This window comes from Schistocerca nitens, chromosome 11 (assembly GCF_023898315.1).
Source record: "Schistocerca nitens isolate TAMUIC-IGC-003100 chromosome 11, iqSchNite1.1, whole genome shotgun sequence".
In the NCBI taxonomy this organism is placed as follows: Eukaryota; Metazoa; Arthropoda; class Insecta; order Orthoptera; family Acrididae; genus Schistocerca; species Schistocerca nitens.
Window position 1 is genome coordinate 47,038,545 of NC_064624.1, and position 19,326 is coordinate 47,057,870.

General features: G+C 44.8%; 1 protein-coding gene across 4 annotated transcripts in view; it reads left to right on the forward strand.

The window, feature by feature from the left end:
• Positions 1 to 19,326, forward strand: part of LOC126212971 (neprilysin-2-like) — a 245,010-nt gene that overhangs the window by 125,393 nt on the left and 100,291 nt on the right. For all 4 annotated transcript variants that reach the window (XM_049940505.1, XM_049940504.1, XM_049940502.1 and 1 more), the window contains 3 exons: positions 54 to 134; positions 1,443 to 1,691; positions 17,381 to 17,592. In XM_049940505.1, coding sequence (XP_049796462.1) covers positions 54 to 134; positions 1,443 to 1,691; positions 17,381 to 17,592 — 542 coding nt within the window. The remainder of the gene's footprint in view (positions 1 to 53; positions 135 to 1,442; positions 1,692 to 17,380; positions 17,593 to 19,326) is intronic.

The window sequence follows — 19,326 nt, forward strand, 5'->3', positions numbered from 1 at the left end:
TTAGTAGCTGCTGATGGCACTTGGGTTTCAGTACAGAAGGAACATGTTTGCAGGAGCCAGTCAGGTGGTAGTATCCCAATCCACCAATCAGAGCCAGGAGGACCTCTGCCTGACACAGGGATGCATCCAAGCAGGTTAGTACTCTTGCTCTCTTCAGCATCTGCCTACAGATGTAAATGTGCCCAGAAAGAAAACAGGAAAGTACCTGGCGACAAAAGTGACCTCATCACATAGTAGATGCAACGTTTGTGAGGAGAAAGAGCATGTGGGAGTGACATTGTGACAGAAAGAAGGGAAATTTCTTGTGTATGTGTGCAGGGGGAGGGGGGGGGGAGGGGCGGGGGTGACAGAGGCAGAGAAAGCTTGCGTTTGTGTGAAGGACAGGAAGCTTTGTGTCTGTGTGTGTGTGTGTGTGACAGATACAGAAAGACAGCATTACATCACAAAATTATATACAGAATTACAAGTGCGTGTTGGAAGCAATGCTTTGAATTTCTCGTGTGAAAACCCTAAAAGGCAAACGTTATTAGCATTCAGCCCCTTTATTCTTCACTGCTACATATTTATCTCTCAGCATAGTCACCCTCCCGATGAACACATCTCTCTCAATGAAAGACCAGTCTGTTGATTCTGTCACTGTAGAATGTTTCATTTTGTTGACAGAGCCACAACCTCACGTCTGCTTGCATCACTTCGTAACTATCAAAATAAAGTCCTAGGACATTCACTTTACATTTTGGAAGCAGATGAAAATCAAATTGAGCCAAGACAGGACTGTATGCAGAACGACCAATGACGGTGGGCCCAAGGTGTCGCAGTGCTCGTATGTGGTCTGACACTGACTATCTGAAGGAGAGGGCGCTGCACATGTGTGGACGAGCTGCTGGAATTCGGAAATCGATTGCTGCGCCGTTTCTCACGCACCTGCGTAGTTATATCACACACCGCCATGTTGCACGCTACGGCTTGGAGACCTCTAGCGACAGAGGGCTTCAAATATGCAGACATGAAGGACAGAGATGTAGAATGTCAGTAACGTTTGTTTAATTTAAAAAGCTTTAACGGTTTTCATGTAAGAAATTCTGAGGCATTACTTTTCATCACTCCCTCGTACATGCCACAGAAACTTTTTTGGTGTGTGTCCAAGCAATCTCCACAGACAAAGGCAACTGTCAAATGATAATCTTCCATGAGCAGGACTAGCAGTGAAAATTAAGGCCTTACCCGTGGTTACGATATAGACATATAAAGTACCAGTGAGTATTTTGATACAATGTAGAACAGGCATAAAGACACTTCACTAATTATTAAATAGTGTAATATTTACATGTCGTATGTTTCCCCTCAGGGAAATGGCCATCTTTAGAACTATCACTGCTCCAGTCTGGAGTTCTGTCTGCAGGGTCAGTGAGTGATTTCTGGTGTGGTGTTTGCCCGGACAGCGTCTGAGGTGCTGAGCAAACTGGACCCGTCGGCGGACCCCTGTGATGACTTCTACCAGTACGCGTGTGGCAACTACGTGCGCACCACCAACATCCCGGATGACAAGTCGTCGGTGGACACCATCTCAGCTCTCACCGACCACCTGCTGGAGAAGCTGCGCAACGCCATAGAAGAGGAGCTGACCGAAGCTGTCGTCCCACGGAGCCTGCAGCTGGCGCGCGACTTCTACAGGGCCTGCATGAACAAGCGTGAGTACTCGTGCTCCAGGCTCTGGCAGGAGACACCTGCTACCTGGGCGAGAGCGCCGTGGGTCAGCAACCTGCGCTTGCTGCTGCAGTGTTTCCATCTCGCGTGTGAGTACGGCTACTTGCCTGTAACACCATGATCAGCCAACACTGCGTAGCGGATCTGTCAGTCTGATGTGGTCCGAGTTACCTTCCACTGCTGTTCTTCAAATACAGTCGCCTGTCTGTTTTGTTCTAGCGGTCTGGCTACTCTATACCACGGCCAAGCGTAAAGTTATTCTTTTCGACTTCTTCTCCTGACTGGGTGATCCTGTAAGAGAGCGTCTCGCTATTTCCAGCTACTAAATGATGAACAGGTCTTCAACGACAATCTGCTGTATTGCTTCAACTATTTATATCAGTTGTGAAGACAGATCCAATAAATAACTCATAGTTTCAAATACATCATGCAGCATACAAATACACCGAATTCAACTTGTGATGTAAGATTTACATTCTTTATTTGTCTTGAGTGTTTATATTGCAGTATGTCTGTCTACTCTAAGGTGTTCATGACAACTTCAAGTGACGTCACCAAGACATGAACGTGCACCTCCAGCAGGTGGTAACGCGCCTTGCCCTGCTGTGTTACGCCACTGCAGGGGCCACATCTGCATGGATTGCACATCGGGATAGATGCACAGTGAGTTTTTGCCAGTCCATAAATCGTTGATAAAAGACACGTCCATTATCCGCCAGCGTGAGCGTCTGCAGTGGAACATTGGTCATTCTCACTCATAACCCACGTTACACTAAACTACTCTCCTACGAGGGTGACCTTTTAGGTTTGAACATGAGCTAGCACTGGTCTCCCAGCCCCTCGCGGAAGTTACTTACCACCAAACTGCAAGTTGTGTACGTTCCGCAAGCAGTACTTGCTACTCAGGTATGAGGGTCATCTTTCAAGGTTACAAGTCTGAATGAGTGTGAGCACTCGTCCCCAGACCCTACAGAATGCTATCTAATGCTAACCTCGAGCACTGTATGTCTCTCACATACAGTGTAACTCAAAAGAATGGCAAATTTTGGAATGTGTTGCGGCAGTGCTGCAAGGTAGGTGGCCGCCGGATACATTGATAAGCCAGAACATTATGACCATGGACCTACTATCTGTATAAAGCCATCCAGGCAGTAGCCGTGTCACCTGGCGAGGAATGATTGCTAGCCAGACATACGCTCGGTGCATGTAGTGTCAGTAATCGTGCTGTCCACCTGTAGAATGGGGAGGGATGCTATCTACCTGACTTTGACCGAGGGCAAATTTTGATGGCCTGGAGGTTCTGCACGAACATTTCGTAAACTGCACGACTTTTCGAGCGTTTGAGGAGCGCTGTAGTGACTGACTTCAACACGTGGTGAGGTGAAACCGCGTCCAGACGTCATGCGGTTGTGGGACCACCACTCACTACAGATGTCGGACGTCATAGGCAGGACAGACTGGTAAAAACAGGACAGGTGGCCAACTGTGGTGGATCCAACATCAGACTTTAATGCAGGGCAGGACAGCTGTGTCTTAACACTCAGTGCACCAAACACTCCTAACAGTGGGCCTCTGCAGCCGAGGACCCGTGCATGTACCAGTGGTAACACCACGGCATCGGCAACTAAGACTCAGATGGGCGCGTCACCATCAGCACTGGACGTTGGCGCAGTGGCAGAGCACTGTACGGTCTGATGAGTTCCCATACCTTCTTTATCATGCCGATGGGATGCGACGATTCCGTCGTCTTCCAGGCCAACAGCTCCTTGACACCCGTACTTCGTGATGGAGGGAATCTGGCAGCGTCCTCATTATGCTTCTGTAGCATTCATGTGTGCATCCATGTGTCCAGTGGAGCTCTGGTAAGGCACCATGAGGACCAAGAGTATTGTACACTGGTTGCAGACCATGTACATCCCTTTATGACAATCATGTTTCCCGACAACAATGGCATTTTTCAACAAGACAATGTGCCACGTCACAAAGCAAGATGTGTATTGGAGTGGTTTAGCGAACACGGTTACGAGATCCAGTTGGTGTGCTGGTCTCCAACTCGCCAGCTATGAACCCCATTGAACACATGTGGGAAGTGACTGAACGTGGCGTCAGAGTTCATCGTCACCTCCCCGGAACTTACGGGAATTATGTGACTTGTGTGTGCTGATGTGTTACAAACTCCCTTCAGCGATCCACCAACGCGTCATAGCTTCCATGCCACGACGCATCTCGGCTGTTACCCACACCATGGGCGGACATACCGGCTGTCAGGTAGCTGGTCACAATGTTCTGGCTGGTCGGTGTAGAATGCTGCTCACAGCAAAGAGTAGAAATGGAACAATGGAACTAGGTGCAGCACGCCATTATGGCAAAATCCTATTACACGAATGTATGTATGGAGGCGTCATTTTAACACCGGTCAGCGTGATCGTGTTTTTTTGGGGCATGAAGTCAGCACCTGTGTCCGTAATTCTGAAGCCACGGGTTCTACATTGAAGAAGCAGTCTGCAGGGATACTCCAAATACATATGGGAGACAATATTGAGGCTGTGCGAAATGCTTTCGCAAGAACCCAAAGTGCTCACACAGTCTGTCAACAGTTGTATCCTTCGACTGTTCAGTACACACTGAAAGTGAATTTAAAGTTCCATTGCTACAAGTTGCATGGAATTCTCTGTACTGTAAATCGATATAAATAAATATGTGTAAACTAATTGTGAACTGTGTTGATGCATTAGCCTCCATTCCAAAATTTGCCGTTTTTTGAGTCCCCCTCTACTATTTGCTACACTGGCTACTCACACTGAGGTTACGAGGTCGATGTACCTGTAGAGAAATTAGTAGTGCAAGGCAATTCTGATACGTGCTGTTGACAAATGGGCAGAGTTTCAGCCGCCTGCCACATACAACGCAAGTTTTAGGTAAACACGAATGGCGACTCGTTTGGAAAACTGGCCAGGCGAAGAATCCGCTCAGTTATTCGATATCTGCGGCCGAAACATTTTACCGCGTCTGAGATCCAGTGGCAGCGGGTACGGGTTTATGGAAAGATTGTTATTTCTCGTCAGTGGAAAGATGTCGGAAGTCTGCGGCCAGTAGAGGAAATGTCACCGACGAGGACCGCTGTAGGCGACCCAGCACGGCTTCTACAGATTTTGACACAGCTCGCGTCAAGCGACTTTCGCCTTTTTCCGTATCTGAAGGAGCACCTAGGAGGATGAAAACTCATCCCATGAAATGACAATCCCCTAAACCGATGTGGAGACAATGTCGAAAAACAAGCTGCCGTATTTACTATGAGTTGGCATCATTGTCTGTACGAGATATAAGGCTTTTTAAACTTAGTTTCTGGTCGTCCCTTGCATATTAGTTAACCACCGCTGAAATACACTGCTGGAAAAATATCGCAGCACCAAGAAGGAGTTGATAGTCGTGTTTCTACATATGAAAAATGTATCTGTTCAAATTTCGCAATAGTCACATGACAGCGGCTCTAGTAGTATCACTATCAGGATGCAAAACAGGTTTGCATCCGCTCACGGCCGTGAGAGTTACTTACCTTTGAGACTGGACGAGGTCAGTTGATGTTAGTCAAAAAAGTTTTTAAGATGACAAAGACGCCACGATCAACACATCACTGAGTTTAAATGAGGTCGTGCAAGAGGGCTACGAGAAGCTGGATGTTCCTTCTGTGACATTGCAGAAAGACTTGGCAGGAATGTCGCCAGTGTACATGACTTCTGGTAGCGATGGTCACGAGAATGTACAGTCGCAAGAAGACAATGCTCCGGATTGCCATGTGGCACTACCAAGGGAGAAGAACTTCGTGTCCAGAGTATATCTCTGGCGCATCGTACTGCATCTACAATAACAATTTCAGCAGCAGTTGCTACCACAATGACACAAAAAACTGTTACAAAGGAGTTGTTTCGAGGAGAGGTCCGAGCACGGTAACCTGTCATCTTGCAATGTAACCTTAGCAAGTGAACGAGTGAAATCCCGCACTCCCGTTAATCTACATTAATCGTTATTGGGTGCTGCGATTTTTTTCTGTCAGTATATATATTTCCAAAAGCACTGGTTTCTGTTTGAGAAGAGTGTAATTTACAGCGAAATGTCATCATCAAACACAAACATCAAGAGAAATTTTCTTTAACGAATAGCTGAGTGCTCGGAGTTTTCCAGGTAAGTATGTAATCCTTCCGCACTCTCTGTCCACTATCTTGTCCCTCTGCCCATCTACCTCATCCTCCCCTTCTCACGGTCCATATGCTCATACCACCTCTGTCCATCTGCTCTTTATCCTCTGTCCATCTCCTCCTCTAACGCTGTAAGCGAATCTCTTTCTTCATCTGCCCCTCACGACCTTCTAAGTCCATCTCCTCCTCTTTCCTTTCTCTGTCCATCGTCTGCTCTCGCCTCTGTCCACCCCTTCCTCCCACCTTTCACTCATTTCCTACACATCCTCACTCTGCCCAGCTCCTCATCTCCCTTTTCTGTGTCCATCATCTCCTTTCCCTGTTTGTCCATCTCTTTTTCTCCCCCTTCTGCCTCAACGTTATTGTCCCTCCCTCAAAAGGAGGTAGTTCGTTCTTACCTGTAAACTATTTCTCTCCACATAGTAAGTAATGTGTGTCCATGTTCGGTTGGAATTTGTCCAGAGATTTAGGAGGAGCTTCCTACCCGCAGCTTTGGCAGCGTACGCTCATGTCGCTCATATTTCACATACAATCAGCAAATTTCACACACAGTTTTACTAGTGAGTTTCACCCTGCGGTTTCATTTTCACCCATCTCAATATTTCTTACGTTATATCCCCGAACTATCTTTCTCACAATAGCATAATTTCGTAAGCACATTCAACGGCGTAAGTAAATATTGCCTGAAAAAATGTTTCGTGAATACAGTTTATAGTAAAGAAGTAATAAATCACAACGTAATGCTTCATGCCGCGGTTTTACTGTATGAACAGTGGAGCTGTGGTAAAGGATGCAGTTTCTTTTCCCTTTCAACATTTTGTGGGGTTGTGAGTGAGATAACGTATCGCAATGGTTTGAAATTTTGAGAAAAATTTGTTCGAGATACTTAAGTGTTCTTATTCTCAAGTTTTCTTTTCTTTTGAGTCATCAGTCTTCTCAGTGGTTTAATGTGACCCGTCTCGAATTCCTCTCCTGTGCCAACAGTAGCAATTGCAATTTATGTCCTCAATTATTTGCTGGGTGTATTCTAATGTCTTTGTCTCTACAGTTCTTAACTACTACAAGTCTCCCTACAGTACCATGCTACTTATTCCCTGATGTCTTAATAGATGTCCTACCATCCTGTCCCTTCTTGTTGGCGTTTTCCATATATTCCTTCTCTCGCTGATTCTCTGGAGAACCTCCTCATTCCTTATCCTATCAGCCCACCTAATTTTCAACGTAACACCACATCTCAAATGCTTTGATGCTCTTCTTTTTTGGCTTTCCCACAGTCCTTGTTCCACTACCACATAATGCTTTGCTGCGAAGGTACACTCTCACTAATTTCGTCCGCAACGTAAGACCTGTTTTTGGTGCTAGTAGGCTTCTCTTAGCCATTCTCAAGTACCGAATGAATATAGTCTGATATTCACACATTTCATAGGTAGGTGATTTTTATCGCCATAAAGGATCTTTCCAGATATAAGATAGGCTGAAATCTGGTCAGTGGTTAAGGAGGAGATGTGGATCCTACATAGATACTCAGATTTTTATAGTACATATGAATTGCTCATGACTTTCCTTACATTCTCTCACTCTTTTAAATTTAGTAGAACTGACTAATCACCTAAAGCTACCTCCTTTAGTTTACTCTGCCTTTCTTCAGTTACATTAATTTGTTTTCTTACTATAAAGAACCCTGACTCATGTTCATTCCTCATCTCTTGCTTAATGCGTACTGCTTGGTCTTCAGGTCTATGCATAGGGTATTCCCAAACATCTGCCATGCAGTCTCACTTCAATTGAAAGTCAACGTCCTCAGAGAAGATATATGCAAATTCAACTTTCAGATTGCAGACAGTACCAGACAGGATCCACACTATAGCAAACATATGTGAAAACGCCTCTTTTTTAACACATCCAGTCGAGAGAACGTGAATACACACAAAAACCTTACTTTATTCAAATATTACCACTAAACGTCAGCTCATTAAAATAGTGTAATACCATGTCTTCATACTCCCCCTAGCCACTAAACAAAATCTTTTACCTGCTGAACTAACTGAATGAACTTGTAATTCACTTGTGCTATTTTATAGCAGTCAAACAGATGATGATAACTGTCAACTAGTTGACACACACTCTTTTCAAAAGTACAAGAACTTTCTGTGATGTAATTCCAATATAACTCCTAATACCGGAGCTGCAACTGAATGTTGAAGATGTGCTAGAGTACATATATTGCATATTCATGGAGGAGTCAAGACATATACTGAAACATTAATGTGCGACCATCTAATATTCAAGTCACAGCAGCACTACCAAGAAACATTTCAGCCACCCGTCCCTTGACACAACAGATCAAAGTAGAATTTAAAATGGATTGTATGTCAAAGAAATTCATGTATGTCACATGATATTGTTAATCAGGCCCCTGGCAAGGTAATCCTAACAGAAAGCCAGAATAGCCAATGTGAGTAATCACACATCACTGACAATACGAAATAAAATGTATTAATTCACTTAGCTGTAAAGCGTCAAAACCACTGAACTTGTCCAGAAGCAATTCAGAATTTACAATGAGTTTCCACGCAAATTAAATCTTGTCCTATCGTAGCTGTCCAGCAAATAAACAAACAAAAAAAATGGAAAAAATTATCTCCACAAATTTGAAATCACAGATGAAAATTTCTTCCCACAGTATATTCAGTGTTAATAAATTCTGGAAAACACACCAGATTCCTTGCTTCATCAGATCACGTCACAAGACATCAAATGATACTAGAAAAGTGTTACAGTACCACTACATCAATTCGAACTTTACAAATCCAAATTCAAAGATACGCTGAGCTGATTCATTACCTACATCAGTGGCTCCAACATTCTTGAGACGATTACCCATAAGCGCAGTCGGATATTAGCTATTGTCCCACTCTCTACCATTCGATCTGCCAGTTCCCCCGCTCTCACATTTCCACAAGCGCCTAATGAAACTTCAGAATGAAAAATAATTTGATTTGAACACTTTTACTTTTAAAATGACGAAAGGTAAATGATATAGAGTTCCTCTAAGTATTTTATGGAACCATAAACTGACGAGTCAAATAGTTGATACTCTTCATTTCTAGCAAACTTTCTTTATGAAGCAGGAAGCAGTTCTCAGTGTATCGTGATTGCTATCTAAAAGCCGTTATCATAAAAAAAAGGTTAGTATCCATGCTGAGGGTAGACACTTACTACATAACATGCTTCTTTTGCATCACTTCTGTTCCGAGCGACACTTGCTTCACCTGCACTCCACATCAACACTCAAAACACAACAAGTTAAAATATGTACACCAAGCTTACTGCATGTAAATCATTTGCTTGGAGGACTCCTCACTTCTGAATTGGCAGATACTGGAAGACTACAAGCTGTCAGTGCTCTGTGTCTGACCACCACAAATGATGATGATGATAGTACAGCGGAAATCGTTAAAACTGAACACAGCTCCAGAGCCCGACGCAGTGGCTGTCAGATTCTATATTGAATTTGCGGCTGAGTTACACCCTGTTTTGACAACAATCTATCATAGGTTCCTTCAACAAAACACCGTGCCCAGTTCTGGGAGAAAAGCACTTCTACTGCCCTTCTTGTAGACTGGTGTGACCCACCAGTCTACAAGAAGGGCAGTAGAAGTGATCCACAAAACTACCGTCCAGTATCATTGATGTCGATTTGTTGTACAATCTCAGAACATATTCTGAGCTCAAATATAATGAGGCATCTCGAATAGAATGACGTACTCAGTGTAACCGAGCCTAGATTCCGAAGATATCGATCATGTGAAACTCAACCTGCGTTTTTCTCATATGGTACACTGAAAGCTTAGAATCAAGGCAGGCAGGTGGATACAGTATTTCTCGATTTCCGAAAAGAATGTGACTCAGTTTCTGTTGGCAGCGCCGACGCACTCGTCCACCCGCTGGGGTACTCGAAGGTGTGTCCACGCTAGGTTCCTCGCCCCCTGGCGCAGTTGTAAGATCGGTTACTGCTGCTATAGTAGCAGATTATAAAGATTTGAGTGAGGCTGAAGGAGGTGCTACAGTCGGCGCACGAGCGGTGGGGAACAGCATCTCCATGTTAGCGATGAGTGTACCGTGAATAACAGGAATGATGCAAAACATCAGATCTCCGACATCACTAGGGCCGGGAAAAGATCCTGCAGGAACAAGACCAACAACGCCTGAAGAGAATCATTCAGTTCTGCGCCATCAACAAATGTCAGCGTACGAACCATTTACCGAAACATCATCGATATTGGCTTTTGGAGCCGAAGGTCCACTCGTGTACCCTTGATGATTGCACGACACAAAGCTTTACTCCTCACCTGGGCTCGTGAACACCGAAATTGGATGGTTGATGACTGGAGACGTGTTGCCTGGTATAACGAGTCTCGTTTCAAATTGTACCGAGCGTAAGGACGTGTACGGGTGTGGAGACACCCTCATGAATCCATAGTCCCTGTATGTCAGCAGCGGACTGTTCAAGGCGGTAGAGGCTTTGTAATGGTGTGAGGCGTGCGTTGTCGTAGTGATATGTGACCCCTGATACGTCTATATCTGACTCTGACATGTGACACGTAGGTAAGCGTCCTGTCTGATCATCTGCATCCATTCGTGTCCATTGTGCATTCTGACGGACTTGGTCAATTCCAGTAGGACAATGCGACACCCCGCACGTCCAGGATTGCTACAGAGTGGCTCCATGAACTCTGTTCTGAGTTTAAACACTTCTGCTGGCCACCAATCTCCCCAGACTTGAACATTATTGAGCATATGTCAGATGCAACGTGCTGTTCCGAAGAGATCTTCATCCCCTCGTACTCTTGCGATTTAGGGACACCCTTGCAAGATGAATGGTGTCAGTTCCCTCCAGCACTACTTCACACATTAGTCGAGTCCATGCCACGTCGAGTAGTGGCACTTCTGCGTGCGCTCGGGGACCCTACACTATACTTGACAGGTGTACCAGTTTATTTGCCTCTGCGGTGTAATTCGATGTATAAACACTCAAGTCTGTCGTCTTCACCACTACTCGAGGCTTAGCGAACACAGCTGCGGACAGCTGCGGCGCATCATGAAGCTCAGCCAGATACACCGCAGGCGACTGACGACGGTCAATCGTGATCTTTTTATACAGTCGGCTTTTGAAAATTCGTAGATAGTGGATATCTGTGGAAAGTAATCAACATATGTTAAAAGTCAAAATATATGACATAATTATGGGTTTACATCATGTGACAAAGCACTGTGTCATTATTAAACTATTTCATTATGTTTTAGACAGTTGCATAATGCTTTGTCTGAATGGTCATGCGCAAGTTAAGTGATTCCAGCTTGAGGTTGGCCGGGTGAAAAGGAAGTACCGAACTGATTCGCTCTCCTCCGCTTTCTTCCTAACACGCTAGTACATGTATCGAAATTCAACACTCACACAGACATTTGTATAGCTAAAAATTTTATTTAATAAATCTGCAATCGTCACTTAGGGGTGGCTACCTAGGTACACCTTTAAATACAATTTAAATGAATGAGGTTGTTTGGAGAATGTGGGTCTCGAGTGTGAAAATCATGGAAGGTTAATTTAAACAAAAACCAGGAGTAGGGTGAAAACCGGCTTCTAAAAAATCATAGTTATGCTGAAACGCAATATAATCACCAGTATTGTGCCACAAGATAACATATTTCATCTGCAAATACAATTCAATGGACCATACGCGTCTGCACTACCGTGTGAGACAATGGACAAAAGCAAATAGCCACATATTAGAACTGATGCCTCAAACATGGTTTTACGAGTGAAAGAACAATGAAGTAAGCTAAGACTTGGGTGACTGAAGAACGATTAGATACTGATCAGCATACTCAAAGCGAAAACAAACACCCAAGATTCCTCACGGTAGTCGCCACTGCAAAATGTATCACAGACAGAAACCTAATTGCCCATTACTAGAAAAGCCACGTAATGTCCTGTCACGTAGATACAGCGTAACTGTGCAAACGCGGCAGCGATCTCACGATGTTACAGAACGAGGTCAGATGAGTGGGTCCATTTCAGTATCACAAGTCAATGTACATGCACTACAATGACAGAAAGAAAAATCCCCATACCAAGGAAGAGTTGTACGAGACAAACGAAAGTTTACAGGCGTGTCTCTACGTCTCAGAGGTGACGCCTATTGAGATTTCGCGCCAGCCGAATAGGAGTGGCGTTGGTAGCGCCACTGTGGGGACGCAGATCAGGTTTTCTTTTTATACTCGCTGTAACGGTCGTGATCATTAGTTACCTTTGAGGTCGGGCGCAGTGATTAAATGTCAGTCAAGAATGCCTTTGAGACGATGAATAAGCCATGATCAACAGGTAACTGAACTTGAACGGCGTCGTGTGGTGGGGCTACCAGAAACTTGATGTTACTTCTACGCTACTGCAGAATGACTCGGCAGAAATGTTGCCACTGTAGACAATTGCTGGCAGCAGTAGTGACGAGAGTGTACAGACTGAACTCTGGAAGGCCACGTGGCACTACCGACAGGGAGGACCGTCGTATTCAGCGTATGGCTCTGGAGCATCTTACAGCAACGGCATTCGAACAGCGTTTTACACCACAGTGAGATAACGAACTGCTACAAATTGAGTTCTTCGAGGACAACTCCGAGCCCGACGCCCTGTTGGGGGCACCCCACTGACCCCAAACCACGGCCATCTGCAAATTCATTGGACTCGTTGGAGGGTGGACTGGAGGTATTCTGTGTTTTGTGCTGAAAGCCCGCTTTGCCTCGGTGCTGATGGTCCCGTGCACTATTTAGAAGGACCCCAACTGAAGGCCTGCAACCAGTGTCTGCTCGCTAGACACGCTCGACCTACACCAGCTGCTATGGTCTGGGGTGCGATTTCTTACGACAGCAGCAGCTCTCTCGTGGTGCACCCACACAAGACGTGCAGACCCCACATTTCACACTTACGCGTCCACTTCTAGCGCGTGTGGCCTTGAAGCGCGTTTCACATGGTTGCCCATCTGTGCAGTGATCAATAGAGGGACCTCTGCTAGAGGATCAGTTGTGCACTCATCAGAAAAAATGACTTTCCCCCAATCGACATCTTCCTACGAACTCTAGTCTATCCACTACCTGTTCGCCGGACAAAGTTTCTTTGATACGAATACCGCAGAACCTGTTTGCACGATCCTTTAATATTATGAGAGCAGTTCTCGTTAGCGCCAGGAAATATATGCCTCTCCCTAGTTCCCAGTTGATTGACAAAGGAGCAGTGTGGGCCGCCCTGACCAATTCTTCATCCTGTCTCCATGTAGAGACTCGTGATCTTCTGGGTATTGGGCGTCTCGCTACCACACCGTTATCTCTAAATCTAATCCATTTCCATGCTGTGGAAGCATCAAACACGATAACGACGTCCTACCCCAGATGAACCAACACCGTTTTCTAAGAGAACAATTTTTCGCTCGCGGACATCCAAATCAGCCATTTTGAAGCAGACCTATAACGTACGCCAATCGGCTGATATGTTTCTCTTAGCTGAAAACTACATAGTCACCAGGTGGTGGTCGAAGTAATTAGAAATAAGTACATCCATTTTCAATATTTTTACTATGAACATTGGTCTATTTAGAAATTAGCCTACTATAAAATGGGATCTTCTGAAACAGTTTGGAACTGCACAATTTGCAGCGAATTAAGATTTAAAATAAGGGAAAAGACAACTGACTACAGTAAGGTTGGAGCGCTCGTCTTTTATGTTCGTAAACTGTTAACCTATTCACTTTCATTCATTTATTTATTTAATTGATCTCGTTTTGTTCGTTACTGTTCTTTGAATTTGTGTGGGGCGGACGTCACATGACACCCGTTCAAGTTCATCGTTTATCCACGCACTCCGTTTCATTGTTTCTTTTTTTTATTATTATTAGACAGGGCAGCTAAGCCTGTGACCGAACGCGCTGAGCTATGGTGCCGTCTATCCACTAAGCCAATGAAAAGGCGTGAAACACTCGCCGTTGTAGTAATCCTACCGACATGGGGTTCTTATATTTCAACCGTGTCTACGTGCGCGAATAATGATTTTCCAAAGAAATGATATGACGAGTTAAACTGCTATGAATCTCGACGTATACTGTAGCCAAACTGTAATATTGCTTCTGTTTGACGATATAAACACCAAACTGAAGCTCCAAAGACCGCTACAGTTCTGAACAGTGACACTTGTGAACTCGGGCATGCACAATACGCTGTACTTGGACTGTAAAGTGTTCGGGCCGGGCAGTCTTTTCTCCTCTCATTGCACGACGCAGACCAGCACGCCAGTCATCGCGGTGGCGGGAAGACGAGTGTGTCCCTGTCTGACGGCTCGAGGCCTCGTGAAACGAATTATACCGTCCAGCTGTTGGCAGGCTCCAGTAAAGGCTCAAACAACCCGTCAAGACGAACCGTGCAGTTTCTCCGCAGTGATGTACTACACCAGCAGACAGACAGATGTTTTGAGACAGAAAAGTGACTGTTGTCACATGCGTGAATATGCGGTACGAAATGTGCAGCTGCTTTTCAAAATGCGAGGCTTACAAGCCACAGATCTGTGTGTTGGCCTTACAAGGACCCGTCAGGTCGCTTCGTTACTGGTGACAAGGAATTTTCGGTCATTCGCCGCACTGTACCTACAAGCTACGTACCTTTTTACCTGTCAGTTAACTGTACCAACCGTGACGACAGTTAAAGATCAGTGTAGTGTAACATGGGTTATTCGTAAGGATAACCTACACTAGGTGGAAAAGTACCCCAAATACACGTTTTTCATATTAAGTGCATTGTGCTGCCACCTACTGCCAGGTACTCCATATCAGCGACCTCAGTAGTCATTAGACATCGTGAGAGAGCAGAATGGGGCGCTCTGCGGAACTGAGCTTCGAACGTGGTCAGGTGATTGGGTGTCTCTTGTGTCATACGTCTGTAGGCGAGATTTCATGGCTGAGCGGCTGCTCATACGCGACACATCACGCCGAAAAATGCCAAACGATGCCTCGCTTGGTGAAAGGAGAGCAAACATTGGACGATTGTACATTGGAAAAACGTTTTGTGGAATGACGAATCACGAATGTGGCGATCCGATGGCAGAGGGTGGGTAAGGCGAATGCCTGGCGAACGTCATTGCCAGCGTGTGTAGAGCCAACAGTAAAGTTCGAAAAGTTGGGAGGTGGTAGTGTTATGGTGTGGTCGTGGTTTTTTATGGAGGGGTCTTGCACCCCTTGTTGTTTTGCGTGGCACTATACAGCGCAGACCTGTATTGATATTTTAAGTACCTTTTTGCTTCCCATTGTTGACGAGCAATTTGGGGATGGCGACTGCATCTTCCAACACGATCGAGCACCTGTTCATAATGCATGGCCTGTGAGGGAGTGCTTACACGACAATACCATCCTTGTAATGGCCTGGCCTGTACAGAGTCCTGACCTGAATCCTATAGAACACCTTTGGGATGTTTTGCAACGCCGAGCCTGGCCTCACCGACGGACATCGATACCTCTCCTCAGTGCAGCACTCCGTGAAGAATGGGCTGCCATTCCCCAAGAAACCTTCCAGCACCTGAATGAACGTATGTCTGCGAGAGCGGAAGCTGTCATCAAGGCTAAGTGTGGGCCAACACCTTACTGAATTCCAGCATTACCGATGGAGGGCGCCACGAACTTGTAAGTCATTTTCAGCCAGGTGTCCGGATACTTTTGATCACATAGTCTATGTTCCACTAAAGGCACTCACGCTGGCGAAAGATGGTCGTGTCTTTTATAAACATTTTATGTAATGGGAAAATTTCACTGTGCATACCCCGTTCTGTGCTCTGTGCGGTTGTTACGTATGCAGTGACGTAACACTGCAGGGGCGAGTCGCGGTGTGGTGACTGCAGTAGCTGCAGCTGCACATTTATGCCTTTGCGGCGAACCTTCAAGGTGTCATGGAGACCCTAGAGAAAACAGACATACTACAGTGAAAATGCTCAAGACAAATGAAGACTAAATCTTAGAACTTAGGTTCGGTGTGGTCATGATGTATTTGAAGCTGTGAGTTGCCGACAACTGGATCTATGTTCACAATTGATGTGAATAGTTGAAACAATGCAGCTCATTGTCGCTGAAGACGTGCTCGTCATTGAGTAGCTGCAGTTTGTGAGACACTGTCTTACAGCATCACCCTGTCTGGAGATTAAGTCGAGAAGAATAAGTTCGCCCACAGCCGTGATACGGAGTACCGGACCACGAGGACGAAATAAACAGGCGACTGTGTTTGATGGAGAATAGTAAAAGGTAACTTGGACCACATTATACTGACAGATCCACCGCGAAGTGTTTCCACCAAGTCGCCACACGCCATACAAACACACGCGAAAGGAGAACACCGCAAAGTGTTTTGCATATATTGCTTCGCACTTCAGGACGCTTCCTAAAAATCTATTGTGTCCTCACAGCCTCTAGCTCTAGATGTACTAAAAAAAGACTCGCACACTCAGTATGTTATTTACTATGACATAATATACCGATGGAGCTTCATGCACATCCTACCGTGAGATATTCTCTGTCTGTTCTCTGTATTAATGGTCCTCCAGGAGACTGCTGGCTACCCGCACATACACACTGAGGCTGAAATGTAGATGCATGGAAAGCTTGGGGGCCACTTGGAACACCTGTTCCAGATATCATTCCAGTCATGCATGAGTGAAACTTGGAAGACCTCCTGTGTATACAACCGAAACTTTTGTCAAAGCACACTTCGGCACTTCAATTAAATATGTCAGCAATCTCGCTGAAGTTACTTTCAACACTTTCTTTAGATATCATGAGAGCTTTCCTTATGTGATCAATCAGAACACCAGCTCCAGATAACATGTCCTTGAGCTGACAATATAAACACTCAGACAGTAAAATCGAAAGGATGAATTTTAAAGCGTTAAAAATATCAGGACCTCCATATACCAAGAAAGCCACATATGGCAACAACTCTCTTTGGGGTGGGGGGGTGGGGTGTTTACATGGGTGCATTTGGAATGCTACATATGGATACCATGACAGCCTTCCTTTGCAGCAACTTGGAATATCTTTCCTAGATACAGTGGAACACTTCTTCCAGATACCTTGGAAACTGTCTTTAGAGGTATACTACAAACACATTCTTGCCATGGCAATTTACTGCGTGTGGTGCTGCAGAGTAAGAGTAAAATGAGCTCTTGTATGAATATTGCCCGTTTCCTGACTCATTCATTGATGTTACTCGGTAATTACAGTCTCTGGTATCAGCCTACCATATTCTCGTCCTAGTCTTCCAATGTTCCCTCATGGAAGTGAAATTGCCCGGATGGTGCCCAATAGCTAAGTTCCGATGTGTGATCTGGGGCAGGAGTGCGTCCAAGCACTGGGAATCCGGTTAGCTGAAGATCCCCCTGTGGGGGCCCTCAGCACAGATCGAGTCCCGCGGCGTGGTGCCGCTCCAGAGGGTGCTGCAGGAGCTGGGCGGCTGGCCCGCCGTGGAGGGCGACTCCTGGGACGAGGCGGGCTTCGACTGGCGGCAGAGCGTCTACCGCTTCCGCAGGGCCGGATTCAGCACTGACTACTTCATCAAGTTCTCGGTGGAGACCGACCACCGCAACTCAACGCAGCGCTGCATTTACGTGAGTACTGAAGTCCTGAGAATCAGTGTCTAGAGATGGGTACGTAGAATTGGGTTGCCTGACAACCTGCCTAGCAGGTCATCTGTCGGTGTCTAGAGATGGTTACACAGAAATAGCATGCCTGACAACCTGTCTAGTAGATTATAAACTGTCTTTCATGTAGGAGACGAAACCAACTATAAGATTCAAGGTTCTAATCATGTGAGTCATATGGGCAAGGCTTATGCACTGAATCGAAGCTACTTCCAATACCTTTTAGGTCAGGAAGGACGCTTTGATCATCCTGATATATGTAAACCAAGAAACGAAAGTGCATCATCCACATTGGATTTTTGAATAGGACTTTTTTTCGTCAGGAAAACGTCCCTACAGTTTGTTGGATTTAACGTGAACATTAATAAAACCAACTATATATATATATATATATATATATATATATATATATATATATATATATGTGTGTGTGTGTGTGTGTGTGTGTGTGTTGTGTGTGTGTGTGTGTGTGTGTGTGTGTGTGTGTGTGTGTGTGTGTGTTGTGGTGTTACATACTTTCTTAACTTAAACTGAGTGTAATGGCTGCTTCAGTTTTTCAGATACATTCAATATAAATGTACGGTACATGAATTGTCTTGCAATTTGCGTAATAGTGGTCAATGTATGTCTACAGTTAGTTGCTGTAGTTGAAGGAAATACTACTGGACTGTGATTGTGAAATAAATTATAAACTCTTCAGCTTAATTAGAAAAAAATCTAACATAAACACTCAGACAGTAAAACTGAAAGGGTGAATTTTCAAGCGTTAAAAATTTCAAACTGCCCATGCTGCTACACATTGCAAATCTGATAATTCAACACAACTATAAGGGAAAAAGGTTTCTTTGAGTAAAAAATTACTTTTAATGGTGCACACATAATAATTTTTCTATAAATAATACAGAATCAGTAGTTATAAGGAACAAAGCAAAAAACCTTAATTAAGAGAAAAGTCTAATTCAGTACTGAGGTAAATTAAATAAGGGACTGAAACCAAATCGAAATAGATCAGGACATTCCATCAGTGTCATTCTTCCTCTCTGTATTTCTTTTTCTTTGCATTACTCCCCCTCCCCCTTATTCTCTCTCTCTCACGCGTGTGTATTTGTGTGTGTGTGTGTTTCATTGCAGCCCATCCTTGTGTTTCTCACCTACTTCAGTGTCTCTTTACATATCCTATCTTTCCTTATCTTCGATCCCCTAACTCTCCCTCTGACTCTATTATTCATTCATTGATTCTCGGAGCTATACTTTATCTCTTTCCTTATCTCACACTTCTCGTCTTTCTATCTAGCTCCTTCTGCCATTTTCTGGCTTCACCTTCCTCTTTTCCCTTTCTTCACTGTCTGTCAACCTCACCCTTTCCCTCTCGGTCTTTGCTCTCTCTCACACAGTATGTTTTTCACTCCTCTTTCTTTCACGTCACTGTGTGTGCGTGTGTGTATGTGTGTGTGTGTGTGTGTGTGTGTGTGTGTGTGTGTGTGTGTGTGACGTCTTCTCTCAGCTTATGCCTCTCATCCTCACCTCCTCACTCTCTAATTTTTCTTCTGTCTTTCCATCTCTCTAATTTCCTTTCTCTAAACATCCCTCTTCTCTTTTTGTAGCACACTCTGTGTCTGACCCAGACTTTGTACATTAACCCCCCCCCCCACCCTCACTCTATAACCCTATGTATCTTTCACTTGCCCTCTGTCTCTTCCC